This window comes from Cyphomyrmex costatus, unplaced genomic scaffold (assembly GCF_001594065.2).
Source record: "Cyphomyrmex costatus isolate MS0001 unplaced genomic scaffold, Ccosl1.0 scaffold241, whole genome shotgun sequence".
NCBI lineage: Eukaryota > Metazoa > Arthropoda > Insecta > Hymenoptera > Formicidae > Cyphomyrmex > Cyphomyrmex costatus.
In genome coordinates, this window is record NW_017276489.1 from 288,124 (window position 1) to 300,792 (window position 12,669).

The following is a 12,669-nucleotide window of genomic DNA, read 5'->3' on the forward strand; positions in this document are numbered from 1 at the left end:
TATTTTATTACAAAGTAGTATTTTATTGCTCGTAGTGACTTTGACTAGTGTGATTGTCTGATGTAATACATTCAGGGAAAATTAACGCGAGGCACGCTTTTTTATATATTGAATTTTTTATTTAAATGTTAAATAATAATTTGTGAAAAAATCCAGAAGAAAGATCGCTTATAAATGTATAAACATTATACATTATATAATACATATATATTATATATACATTTAATTTATATATATATATACACACACACGTTTGTATCATTTACATATAAAAATAAATAGTAAAAATGTAGATTAGGGTAGACCCCCTCAATGACCTTGACCTTGACATATGTTGTCAAGGTCATGATCCTGAGTGATATTGAGGAAGTTTTAACCGTCGGACCTAACTCGTTAAAAAGTTAACAAACAAAGTTTCAAAATTAACGTATTATTTCTGCTATTATCTATATACACTTTTTTTGAGTGATCATTAAAAAGTTACAAACAATTTTTTGTTTAAAAAATTAAAACATTGAACAAAAATTCCGAAAAAATTCTGTACGCTAAATTGGGTCTAAGTGAACATTATTTGTTTCTTAGACTTTTTTGATAAAATCAATAGTTTTTGAGATAGAAAATGTCAGAGCTTGAAAAATGACTAGATTTACGATTTTTGTTCTCACGAACTAATTATCCAATCAGCACAAATAACAAATGAAAATGTTCGGCCAATCTTAAACTTTAATGAGCATTTTTTTATTTTATCCGTACTGTTATTGACAGTGAAAACTGTATTAGAAAGAAGCTCTGGATGCTTGTCCGGCTTGAAGACGGCCATCTCCCTCTCATTCTCTCTTCCATTACACCATCGAATGGAAAAAGATAGAGTTGGCCGTCTTCCACTAGAGTCCCTATAAGAGAGTTGTGTCAATCTGAAGTAAAATAGCGTCTAATTGGGACTCTAGCAGAAAGGGACGCTAGACCTTATACTACGAAGAGCGTAAAGTCATGGTGGCAGGCAAGACGAAAGCTTGCTAATACGAACGGCAACGAGTCCTCGGTTTAAGTCCCGGCACCGGTGGAGTCTCGATATTTTTCTCGATCCAGCTCTTACAATATCAAAATTATAAGTAAGTCTATACATTATTATAAAGCCTTCGAATTAAAAATATATAAAAGATACAGATATTACGTGGTCGAAAGTGACGTTCTAACCTTGTCTACTTGTCAATATTATATAATTTAACGTAAATTCTACTCTTACAACTTTTAAAATTTAAACCACCGCGTTCACATTATTCAAAAGTGGGGTATAACAGCATCGATGATTGGTTCCGCCATTTTACTTCAAAGCCAATAAAAATTTATACAAGATTGACACAACTCTCTTATAGGGACTCTAGTCTTCCACGGACCCTCTCTCATTTTCGTCGACCACATTTTGATACTACTTACAAGGGAAGTATCACAACTGTCCGCCTCCGATTTGATTCTCCATGAAATATGTTGTTAAGCACAAAAATCTAAGAGACACATATTTTTTTATACGTACCCTAACTCATGTTTAAGGGGTGAAACACCCCTTTGAAAAAAAACGGTATTTTTCTTTCGAGGCGAATATCATCGGAAGTATAAAAGATATAAAAAAATTTTTTAAACAAAAGTTGTACGGCTTCAAGAGTACTTTAAAAATACAAAGAAAAAAATTTTTATAATAATTTTTTGTTTAAATAATTTTGTTTAAAAATTTTTTTAATTTTTTTTCTTTGTATTTTTAAAGTACTCTTGAAGCCGTACAACTTTTGTTTAAAAAATTTTTTTATATCTTTTATACTTCCGATGATATTCGCCTCGAAAGAAAAATACCGTTTTTCTTCAAAGGGGTGTTTCACCCCTTAAACATGAGTTAGGGCACGTATAAAAAAATATGTGTCTCTTAGATTTTCGTGCTTAACAACATATTTCATGGAGAATCAAATCGGAGGCGGACAGTTGTGATACTTCCCTTGTAAGTTTCAATGTGTCATTTTACTTTTGTTATGTGGATGATATAATTTTGACAGCCCCGGAGGACAAAATCATGGTTATTTTTGATACTTTTCATAGCATTCATGAACGATTACAGTTCACAATAGAATATGAGCATAATCATTGTATAAGTTTTTTGGATTTGTTACTGATTGTGGAAGATGGTAGTATAACAATTGATTGGTTTCATAAGAAAACTTTTTCTGGGAGATATTTATCTTATTTGTCTAACCTTTTTGTCACATAATAGGCGCAATTTATAGCCTGGTGGATAGAGCGATATTACTATCACATCCTAAATTTCATCAGAAAAATTTAGAAAAATGTATTTCAATCCTTTTAAATAATGGATATCCGCTGGAATTAATTTTCAAACAATTTAGTATACGAATTAAAAATTTGATACAAACTAAAAAAATTACTTCCACATTCAGTGATAACTCGGAAGAAAGTAATAAAGATTTAAATAAGAAAAAGTTCATCGTATTTCCATTTATAAATAGTGTAACATATTCAATTACTCATATGTTCAATGAATCAGTCTATAGTATTGGTTACAGATGTTTGAATAAATTGGATAGATTTATTAAAGTACTTAAAGATAAAAAAGAAAAAGGTAATAGTAATAATGTTGTATATAAGATTCCATGTGAGAACTGTAATGTGACTTATGTAGGACAGACAAAGAGAAAATTAAGTACTAGAGTAAATGAACATATAAATAATAGAAAACTTGATGCATCTAGACATTCAGTTTTAACAAACCATTAGAGTGCAATCATGTCTTTGACTGGAAGAATGGGAAAATTATGGACTCCGAATCTAATTATAATAAGAGATTAATATCAGAGATATTACATATAAAAGAACAGTTAAATGGTATTAATTTGAAAAAGGATACTGAATCTCTCGATGACATATATGTTCATTTGCTTAAACGTGTTTCTGACGATGGATAGAAATGTAAACATGTGGGTGGGGTGGAGGGGGGTCTGGTTGACTGGATATGTATTGAATCTTTGTCACTAACGTGTGATCATCTACACAGTTAGGACATATAGTGTGGTCGTAATAATTTCGAATGTCTTAAGAGGAAATTGGTTTCATCTGTTAAGGGGTTTTTTACTGCTGATGAGGACTCTGTGAAGTCGAAACGTACTGTATATTAATGTTATCATTATAATAAATTTATAGATATATTTAACAACCATTATTTGCTCAATTTATTCTTGACCTGGGAGGTTTATTGTTAATTTTAATTTGTTAATTTATTTGAGCTGTTTATAATTCAATTTCAATTACATCTAAAGTTACTTTTATTCCTCGAACTTCTGGAGCATTATATCACTCGATCATTAACAATGTATTCCCAAACCATAAATACCGTTATTTTCGGTAAATTTGTCGAATTGGCTTTAATAAGACTTGGATCTAGTTTATTTGACATTTTATTTTAATTTTGAAATTTATATAAAGAGTTTTTAAGAGTTAATTTTACTTTGACTTTCAGCATAAGCAGCCGATTGCAGACGGTTTACTACAGTGTGACGTCACGCACTTGTCAGCCAATCAAAATCGTTTTCTCAAATTTCAAACTTTATTTTAGTTTTTTAGTACCTATCCATTGCTAAAAATTATAAATTTTGTTATACATAAATTTATAATAATGCATATTTCCATAATAAACAAAAAAAATGTATTATTTTTTTTATAGGAACTCCCTATTTTAAAAAATAATTATAAATCTTAAATCATGAAGATAATATAAATTTTATTTTTTTCCAAATTTGTCAAAAGATCATTATTGATCATCTCGAAATAAATTGATTGTACTGATCGTTGGTATTGAAGAATATTACCACTTTAAATGCTACGTAAACGGGGATTGTTGAGCCATCTATTGGTGATATTTATCATCCTATAATTGTTATTCATTTTTGTAATTACCAAATCAAAGAAATATATAAATAACTGAATCAAAATGAAATATCATAATTAAATATGTAAGATAATAAAATTAATAATTGTTTTTTAAGCGAGATAAAAATTTGTACGATTTACAATCATAACAATAAAATAGATTACAATTTTTTCACAAAACAAGTTGCAACAAAAACAACTTTGTGAATGAATTTAAAAACAGAAGAAAGTAGAATTGTAAGAAAGCTCGCAGAATAATTACATTACATACATTTCTAAGTCAAATTATCAATCATATTGTACGTATTTTCAATCTGTCATAAGAAAAAATCAAATATTTTCTAAAGAAATCGTATTCAGACAAATAATAACAATAATAATGATATATATAAAACATTCGAAATATAAATTGTGTGTATCCTGATTTTTATCTAAAGTAACCCTTTTATAATTCGCTTTCATAGCAGCTGTAGTTCACTACATGCTCTGTTATAGTTAAGGCAGTTAGAGAAAGATCTATAGAGAAAATATACCAGAAAAAATTGTTTTGAAAAATAAAATTGTATTGTGTAGATCAAATTTTAGAAGTTTATTCAATTCGAGGAAGTTTCATTGATTGAAAGGAATTCAGATATAAGAATTAAGATGAATGGTCAAAATGTCAAAAAAGATCAAGTTTTTGAATGTATCATGTTACGATTGCTGGTTTTGAAATCGTTGCATTGTTAAAATCTGTTATCCTCACATTGTCGATAGTCGTAAATATATTTTGATGACGCACACATTATGCAAACTATATTATTATTATAATTAATGTACTCCCTCTTCTGATATCAAGAAGAACATGACTATCGAGCGATGATAACACCGTGTAACGTACCGACTGGTGTCCTGTCGTGAATAAAAACAAAATATGTCTTCGTACTCGAGCGAGCTGTCACGCTCGCAAGAATATCAGAGTTTTCGCAGCTCCGTACCGCTTAGAAAAATTGTTGTTGATGCTGACGGCGCGAAGGTATTATTCTGTATTATATTACAAACAGATTAATTCTGTATTACTTTTCATGTTGAATCTTTAGCTATTTTTACTTTCCTCTTTTTATCATCGATTTTCACCAAGCAATGTGACCTCATAATTCTGATAAGTACGATCATAAAAGTAAACATTGAAACGGTAACATTTTTTAATGTTTTTACTATTGTTTTAGGGATGGAAGGTGTACGATTCCAATCCAAAAACTATCAAGTGTCCACTTATATGTCTTCCACCTGTCTGTGGTACTGCTGATATTTTTTTTAGACAAATATTAGGTCTGGCTGCCAAAGGTTATAGAGTTATCTCAGTAAGTTAAACGATAAGTATTTTAAAGCATTTCAATATAAGTACATATTACAATAGTATAAGAGATGCAATTATATCTGTTGCTGATATATAAATTAGAGGATAAATAAAGACTTGATTTTTATAGGCTGAGGCACCAGTATATTGGAATATAAAGGAATGGTGCGATGGATTCAGAAAGTTGTTAGATTATCTAGAACTTGACAAAGTCCATCTTTTTGGTGCTTCCTTAGGTTGGAACACATACATACAAAATATTCGCTTTCAACTTTTAATATAATCTAATACATAAAATTTTATATTTGTAGGTGGGTTTTTGGCACAAAAATTTACAGAGATAAATGCACACTGTCCTAGGGTAGTGTCTCTGGTTTTGTGTAATACCTTCACAGACACGTCTGTATTTAGTTACAATGATTCTGCAGCAGTGTAAGTAGGATATTTTAAATAGCTTCAATGTGAGCGCAAATAAAATAACTCAAATTTTTTTTGTAGTTTTTGGATTTTACCTTCACTGGTATTAAAGAAAATGGTAATGGGAAATTTTACAACGGAAAAGATTGATGGGGAGATAATAGAAGCAATTGATTTTATGGTCGAACGGGTATGAATCTTAATTTTCTTCAAACTAGAAAAGATAAAAGATACAAAAAAGAATTGATTTTAGATATGTTATATATAATGATATATACATATAGTATAATATAAATATAGATATATGTTAATATATTTATACAAATATATATATATATATATGTTTTAATTATGATTTACAGCTGGAGAGTTTAACACAACCCGAATTAGCGTCTCGTTTAACAATGAATTGCATAAATTGTTATGTACAACCTCAAAAGATATGCCACTTACCTGTAACAATAATAGATGTTTTTGACGAATATGCGTTATCAAATGCAGTTAGAGAAGAAGTGTACAAATGCTATCCAAATGCAAAACTAGCACATTTGAAAAGTGGTGGAAATTTTCCATATCTAAGTCGATCCGCTGAAGTTAACTTACATTTACAAGTAAATACATTTATAACATACAATTATGATTAAATCATTTATCGACGACATAAAATATAGAAGCATTTGTTTTCAGATTCACTTAAGACAATTTGAAGGTACGGAATATACGGCGTTAGAAAAAGTTACGATTTAGCATAATATATTTGCGTTAGAAAACTACTATAAAATCCAAAAATTGTATATAAATATCAATTAAATAGAGATTCTCCTTTGCTCATATGCAGATATTAAGACTGTAGACAACTTCTATGTTTTTTGTATTAAATCAGACATATTATTTCTCAATGTTCATTCAATGAAGAAATAATTGTTATATAATGTGTAAGTACAATATTTTAAAACATAATTATGTAGCATACTACTAGGAATTATATGACATATATTGTTGTGCTGAACTCGTTATCTAATATTTCATTTTTTAAGATAGGAAAAGCATTTATATTTTGTAATAGCTTTTGATCTCATTTTAATTGTAAAAAGAAATCTTTTTTGACTTTATACTTCATTATTACAAAATAAAACTCTAATAATTTATAATATGTAATTATTAAAAAATAAAAAAATATACAATCTTATTTTTCACAGAATTTGATTTATTATTAATTTAATTTACATTAATTAATAACAAATTGTTAAAATTTAATATGTCTTTCAACATATTATTAAGATCCAATAAGATGCTATAAGCATCAAATACTTTTAGATTGCGTGTCAATTTAACTAGTGATATTACTACGGTAGTTATTTATGGTAGAGTTGCGTTTGTAAAATGTCTGAAAATATTTCGGCGCGCGATTAAAGAAAACTACATACGTGGTAAATAAAATTCACACATTATTGTAGCAACCTAAATATTGCTTGACCGTCCTTTATTTAAATCATTGCAAAAAAATATACATTTTTTATTCCGTTAGTATATGAATTTTGTACAAAATATTTTTAATTATATCTGTATAATAACAAAATATTGTCAACAAATATATTTTATATATTATTTCTTTTATTATGTACTTAATATTTCTCTTATTTCTTTTTAAATAAATGTTTCTCTGTATTTCTCTTATTGTGTACTAAAATGTATTTAATATATTCGTAAAATTTAATATTATATAGTCTATTATTTTTATTATAAAAGTTATAGAAATAACTTCGAATTGTTATTTCCATTTATTATGGTGTGTAGTTGGAAGTGACCATAGTTTGCTAGGTTGCCTGACCGGGAGACCGTATAAGAACTTGCTCGGTATCGATTCCTTCGAGTGTGCCTCTCTCACGTTTCTCTTTTGCAATCTCAGGTTACAGGGCCTGTTTTGCTCAGTATACAAATATGACATTATTATCCATGTCAGTTACCTTAGAATTTTTCTCTTTCACCTATTATTTCTAATGACATTTTTATTAATTATAGTTTACAACTTTTTGTTACATGAAAAATTTAATATTTAATTTATATTTTTCATTATACGTTTTTCTGGATATATATGATATTATTAAAGAGAGAGAGGGAGAGAGAACTTAATGTTTTTAAAATTTAATTAAAATATTAGCGTTAAAAAACAACAGAATTTACACGTTAAATATATTAATTCATAAACACAGACATTAATTTTGTACAAAAAGTATTCATTGAAACATTAGTGAGTTTTGGTTTATTTGACATGCAGGTAGATATCGTCGATATCGATACACCTAATGATAAGATTACGATATTACTGGCTACTGAGTATCATTCCAGAGTAATCCATCTATTAGTTTGACATAATCTTTGTAAAGTACGACGTGTATTTCAGAGCTCAGTCTTTCACCTGCACGTGACGCGAAGAGACAGCCGGCATTCAATATCGTGGTATTCGTGTGGCGATAATGATAAATTTTTATCGGTTTCTTTATAAAAGCTTTAAACAGTTGATATAATTCGAATGCATATATTACGTAAATTTTAATCCGATTATTTCTTTAACGTTCGTGAAACTTTCTTTCAGTTATAAATTAGAGTATACATTAACGAAACATTCGTTCTATGTAGAATTATTCGTGCATTTTATATATTGTATAATTTTTAAAGTTTAAAAAAAGAATATATATATAAGATTATGTTGAATTCACAAAAGATTCAATCGCCGTTCAATCTTTATAGTGTAAAACATAAATTCTTATTTATGAACTTACGTGCAGTGTGTGTGTTTTGTTTAAAGATTTAACATGGTTTATTGAATAGTATTCAATTTTTATTAGTTATATTTTCAGTTTTAATAGGGTATACTTTGAGTTCAAACAATCGGATTATCAAGGTCTTACGTTATTATTAATAATCTCTCGGGTGATATTACTGAATGTTTTACGACGTATAAGTTTGTAAACTTGTCTGCGATCATCACGTAACTCCCAACAAGAAACTATCTTGAAAGAAAACAGCTTGAAGCAAAATTCAATCGAGTGAAAGGAATGCCAACCGCAGGTTTGCCTTATTGTTAGAAAGAAATAACGTTGTTGAAAATATTATATATAAGGAATTTCAAAAATGTGTTTTGTCAAAAATCCCTTTTTGTGGATTAGATGTGGCCTCAGGTGGCAGAGTATTTAGTGTTGACACGCTTACGATAACGATGTTCTGAAAGTATTTTCTTTTACCATCGATTTATGTTCCAGTGAGAAATGGTAATGAAATGACAGGATTGGGAAGTAACGCGTTACTTTTGTAACGGCGTTACTGTTTTCGTTACTTTTTTCAGTAACAATCGTTACTTTTTTCTGTCTGTAACGGTAACGGTAACGTCGTTACATTTTTACAGTAACGGTAAAGTTGGGAAGTAACGCGTTACTTTTGTAACGGCGTTACTGTTTTCGTTACTTTTTTCTGTCTGTAACGGTAACGGTAACGTCGTTACATTTTTACAGTAACGGTAACAAATTTAGTCGTTACTTTTACCGTTACTTTAGTTTTCTATTTTTAGTTTCCTATTCAACAGATAAATCTTATTCAGATTATCGCTTTCGGGAATCATTTTATTTCTTGATTTCTCATATAGTTTTTTGTCATGAAAATGTAGAAATGAAATGATATCCGAATGATCGCGAAAGAGATATATATCTTTTTTTAAGTATAAAATGTGCATGGAGTTGTGTACTTTTTAGTTTTTTTTTTAATATGAAATGAATAACTTTCTTCTCTATGTCGAAGCGTTAAATTTTAAGAATTTTTCATTTCAAATTTATTTATGCCAAATTTCAATATTTTGTACTTTGTCTATGTCAAATTTCAAGATTTTGTGCTTTGTACTCCTAACATAACCAAATTATGTACAATAAATGCAATTATAAAATATTTATTGTTTCATATTTTATAATCTATTCTTAATTTCTTTTAAAAATATTTTCTAATAATTTTTAGCATTATAAAAAAAAGTAACGAAAAAGTAACGAATCGTTACATTTTAAGTAACGGTAACGCGTTACCCCAGGTAGCAAGCTGTCGTCAACTTGACATCGATATAGTTAGTCATTTTAAATTATTGACGTCATGTGTGACCTATTTAAGATGTAATAATAACGTCATCATTCTTGACCAATTAATGACATCATTATTTATGACGTCTTTACAATGTCATACTTGATGACGCTGAATAAATGGCCAATCGTCGACGTATTAGTAACGTTATTAATGATCAATTAATAACGTCATATATTTATTCCATTAATAACACGAAAATAATGACATCTTTTCGACGTCGCTTATGACGTTATGTACCTGTGACAAATTCACGTCATTTTTACGATGTTCAAACGTCATTTTAAACGTCACATTCGTCATAAGAATGACTAAGCGTGTGTTCCAAATTGACTGCCAGTACTGAAAACCTATAATAGTGCTCGTGACATAAACTATAGATTTTCAGTACTGGCAGTCAATTTTGGAGCACAGCATAAATAATGACGTTAAATAGACGAAACCTTGCTACCTGGGATACTTTTATGAGGTAACGCGCACAACTCTATGAAATGATGACGTCAATTCGACGTTAAAATCACCATTTCTCAAACTATCATTTCTTACTAGGGTGCTGAAAAAAGTCTGGACATTCAAAACAGCGCATTATGTCCTTTAACTAGAGAAAACAAATGCATTTGTTTAACATTATTAGAAACAGTTTAGCAATTTTTCTTTAACATTTTACATGTTTTAATGATTGGCAAATTGCTATTTTCTATAAGACGCATAATTTTCCTTGTGGTTTTTTTCGTTTTCTGAAAATTATAAATTTTGAACAAAACACATTTTGAAAGTCTGCTCTTCATATTATGAGCAATAGAATTTATTCATGCTTTAATTATTGTTCTCGATATTTACATAATTGAAAGTTTTTTATTTCTTTTGCGAAACCACGGTAAATAATTATTACATGTTATTTGTAACTTTCATTATAGTTGGATTTTCCGCAGACATAGGAATATAATTTTTTGAAACAGTATCTCGTAATGGATTCACCAGAACTGTGAAAGTTTCCCTTTTATTTTGAAAAATACGCCTCTTTAGAATGGATAATGAACAAAGGCCTCTCGTGAACAGCGGGAGAATATCAACATCCACAAAAATTGCTTATGCACTGGGACATATCTTCAATGATCTAGCAGCAGCTATGTGGTTCTCTTATACCTTAATTTACCTGCAACGAGTTGCATTGTTAGAACCTGTCATCGCTGGTTCGCTTCTACTGTTAGGTATGTGTCGATCTATCTATGTGCGTGAACGGTACTACATTAGTCATACTATTGATTAATGTAACATCGAACGATCTTCATTAAAGGACAAATCATCGACGCCGTTATGACTCCAATATTTGGTTTCCTAATTGATCGCTATTGCAAGAAAAAGATTTGGCACATCGTTGGATCCGTGATGGTCACTTTATCTTTTCCCGTAATATTCGGCAGTTTTGTCAATTCATCTACCACGGTTGCGATGCTTTTATATATAACAAGCATTACGATATTTCAAACGGGTTGGGCGGCCGTACAAATCTCTCATTTATCTATGATTCCCTCCTTAACTAATTCCGTCCTAGTTCGAGCAGATTTAACCGCAATAAGGTATGTGATTTGTGTAATAAACGTGAGATAGTAATTGGATAGCGAGAGGGTCTAAATGTTTCAACTCTACTCCTAGATATTCTGCTCAAGTTGGTGCTGCTGTGGTAACTTTTGTAGTAACATGGATAGTTCTACCAACTAGCGGCGAATCGATGGTTCAATTGGATCAGCAAGATGCTTATAAATTCAGAGTACGTATGGAAAAGAAACGATGATAAAAGAAATTATATACATGTGATTTTAATTTTCAGAATATCGTTCTGGTTCTCACAGCTTTCGGTTTGACTACGACTGTCTTGTTTCACATTTTCCTGAAAGCGAATCTCTTGGAACAAACAATATTCCTAAAATCGGACATCGAGAAGTCAGCTAAGCCGTCGAATGTTTCGTCGAATCGTCGAATATCGTGGATCGACATCACGATTTTATTAAGAGTCGCGATGTTGTATGTGGCGAGCAGATTATTTATCACTCTCGCTACGGTATATTTGCCGTTGTATATAGAAGAGACAAAAGTCGATGGTAAGCAAGCGTTAGCCAGTGTGCCGTTGGTATCGTATTTATCCTCATTCACTGCCGCTTTGCTGCTCAAATACCTAAACAGAATTTGCAGTACCAAGGTAAATTTTTTAAATAATAAAAAAAAAAGAAAACAGACAAGAAGAGGCTACGTGTATTTTTGAATTCGTCGTAGGCTTGCTACTTTTGCGGTGCTATAATTGGTATAATCGCCGCCGTTGTCACGGAATTTGTCGGAAGTAACTCAACAGTCGTGTACTTCGTCGCCGTATTAATTGGCGTGGGAAGCTCCATCACGATGGTCACCGCATTGAGCGTCACCGCCGAATTAATCGGCTGTCGAACGGAACGTAGCGCGTTCGTGTATTCAATCGTCACTTTCCTCGATAAAATCATCACTGGTCTCGTGGTGATGTTCATCGAGAAATTGTGAGTAACTCCACATTTTATTTAATCACAGTCCTTCCACAATACGTTAAAAGTTGTCATAAACAAATATAATTTATTTTAAATAAATATAATTTCATTCGATTTTAGATTAATAATGTAAAGTTGGTTAGTTTATCGTTTCTAAAATTAGTTTTTATTCTTTTTTTTTTCAGGAGATGCAACGACAAAGAACTTTGTCCTACTTACAATCGAGACGTATTGTCTATCGTTTGTGCTTCCTCTATGATACTGGGACTTATAACTTTGCTATCTGTATCGCGTTGTCTTACTTGAAATACTAACAAATTCATATTTTTTATATTATGTACCGTG

At 30.1% G+C, this 12,669-nt stretch overlaps 2 protein-coding genes across 2 annotated transcripts in view; both read left to right on the forward strand.

The window, feature by feature from the left end:
• The window catches only part of LOC108774243 (maspardin), a 14,475-nt gene extending 8,042 nt beyond the window's left edge, over nucleotides 1-6,433 (forward strand). The window contains 7 exon segments of the mRNA XM_018540306.1: nucleotides 4,832-4,945; nucleotides 5,139-5,273; nucleotides 5,400-5,505; nucleotides 5,581-5,701; nucleotides 5,768-5,876; nucleotides 6,049-6,297; nucleotides 6,374-6,433. Of these exon segments, the coding sequence (XP_018395808.1) occupies nucleotides 4,832-4,945; nucleotides 5,139-5,273; nucleotides 5,400-5,505; nucleotides 5,581-5,701; nucleotides 5,768-5,876; nucleotides 6,049-6,297; nucleotides 6,374-6,433 (894 nt within the window).
• Nucleotides 6,434-10,835: 4,402 nt separating this feature from the next.
• On the forward strand, nucleotides 10,836-12,669 carry LOC108774313 (major facilitator superfamily domain-containing protein 12). The gene is made up of 6 exons (XM_018540385.1): nucleotides 10,836-11,019; nucleotides 11,106-11,388; nucleotides 11,465-11,579; nucleotides 11,640-12,008; nucleotides 12,083-12,336; nucleotides 12,510-12,669. Exons 1-6 carry the CDS (start codon nucleotides 10,836-10,838, stop codon nucleotides 12,628-12,630), a joined length of 1,326 nt encoding a protein of 441 aa, XP_018395887.1. The 3' UTR covers nucleotides 12,631-12,669.

Excerpts from the sequence above, each read along its gene's own strand:
- LOC108774313 (XM_018540385.1), top strand. The coding sequence starts at position 10,836 with ATGGATAATGAACAAAGGCCTCTCGTGAACAGCGGGAGAATATCAACA. Across the intron at positions 11,389-11,464 it reads GCAGATTTAACCGCAATAAG|ATATTCTGCTCAAGTTGGTG; the intron begins GTATGTGATTTG and ends CTCTACTCCTAG. Across the intron at positions 11,580-11,639 it reads AAGATGCTTATAAATTCAGA|AATATCGTTCTGGTTCTCAC; the intron begins GTACGTATGGAA and ends TTTAATTTTCAG.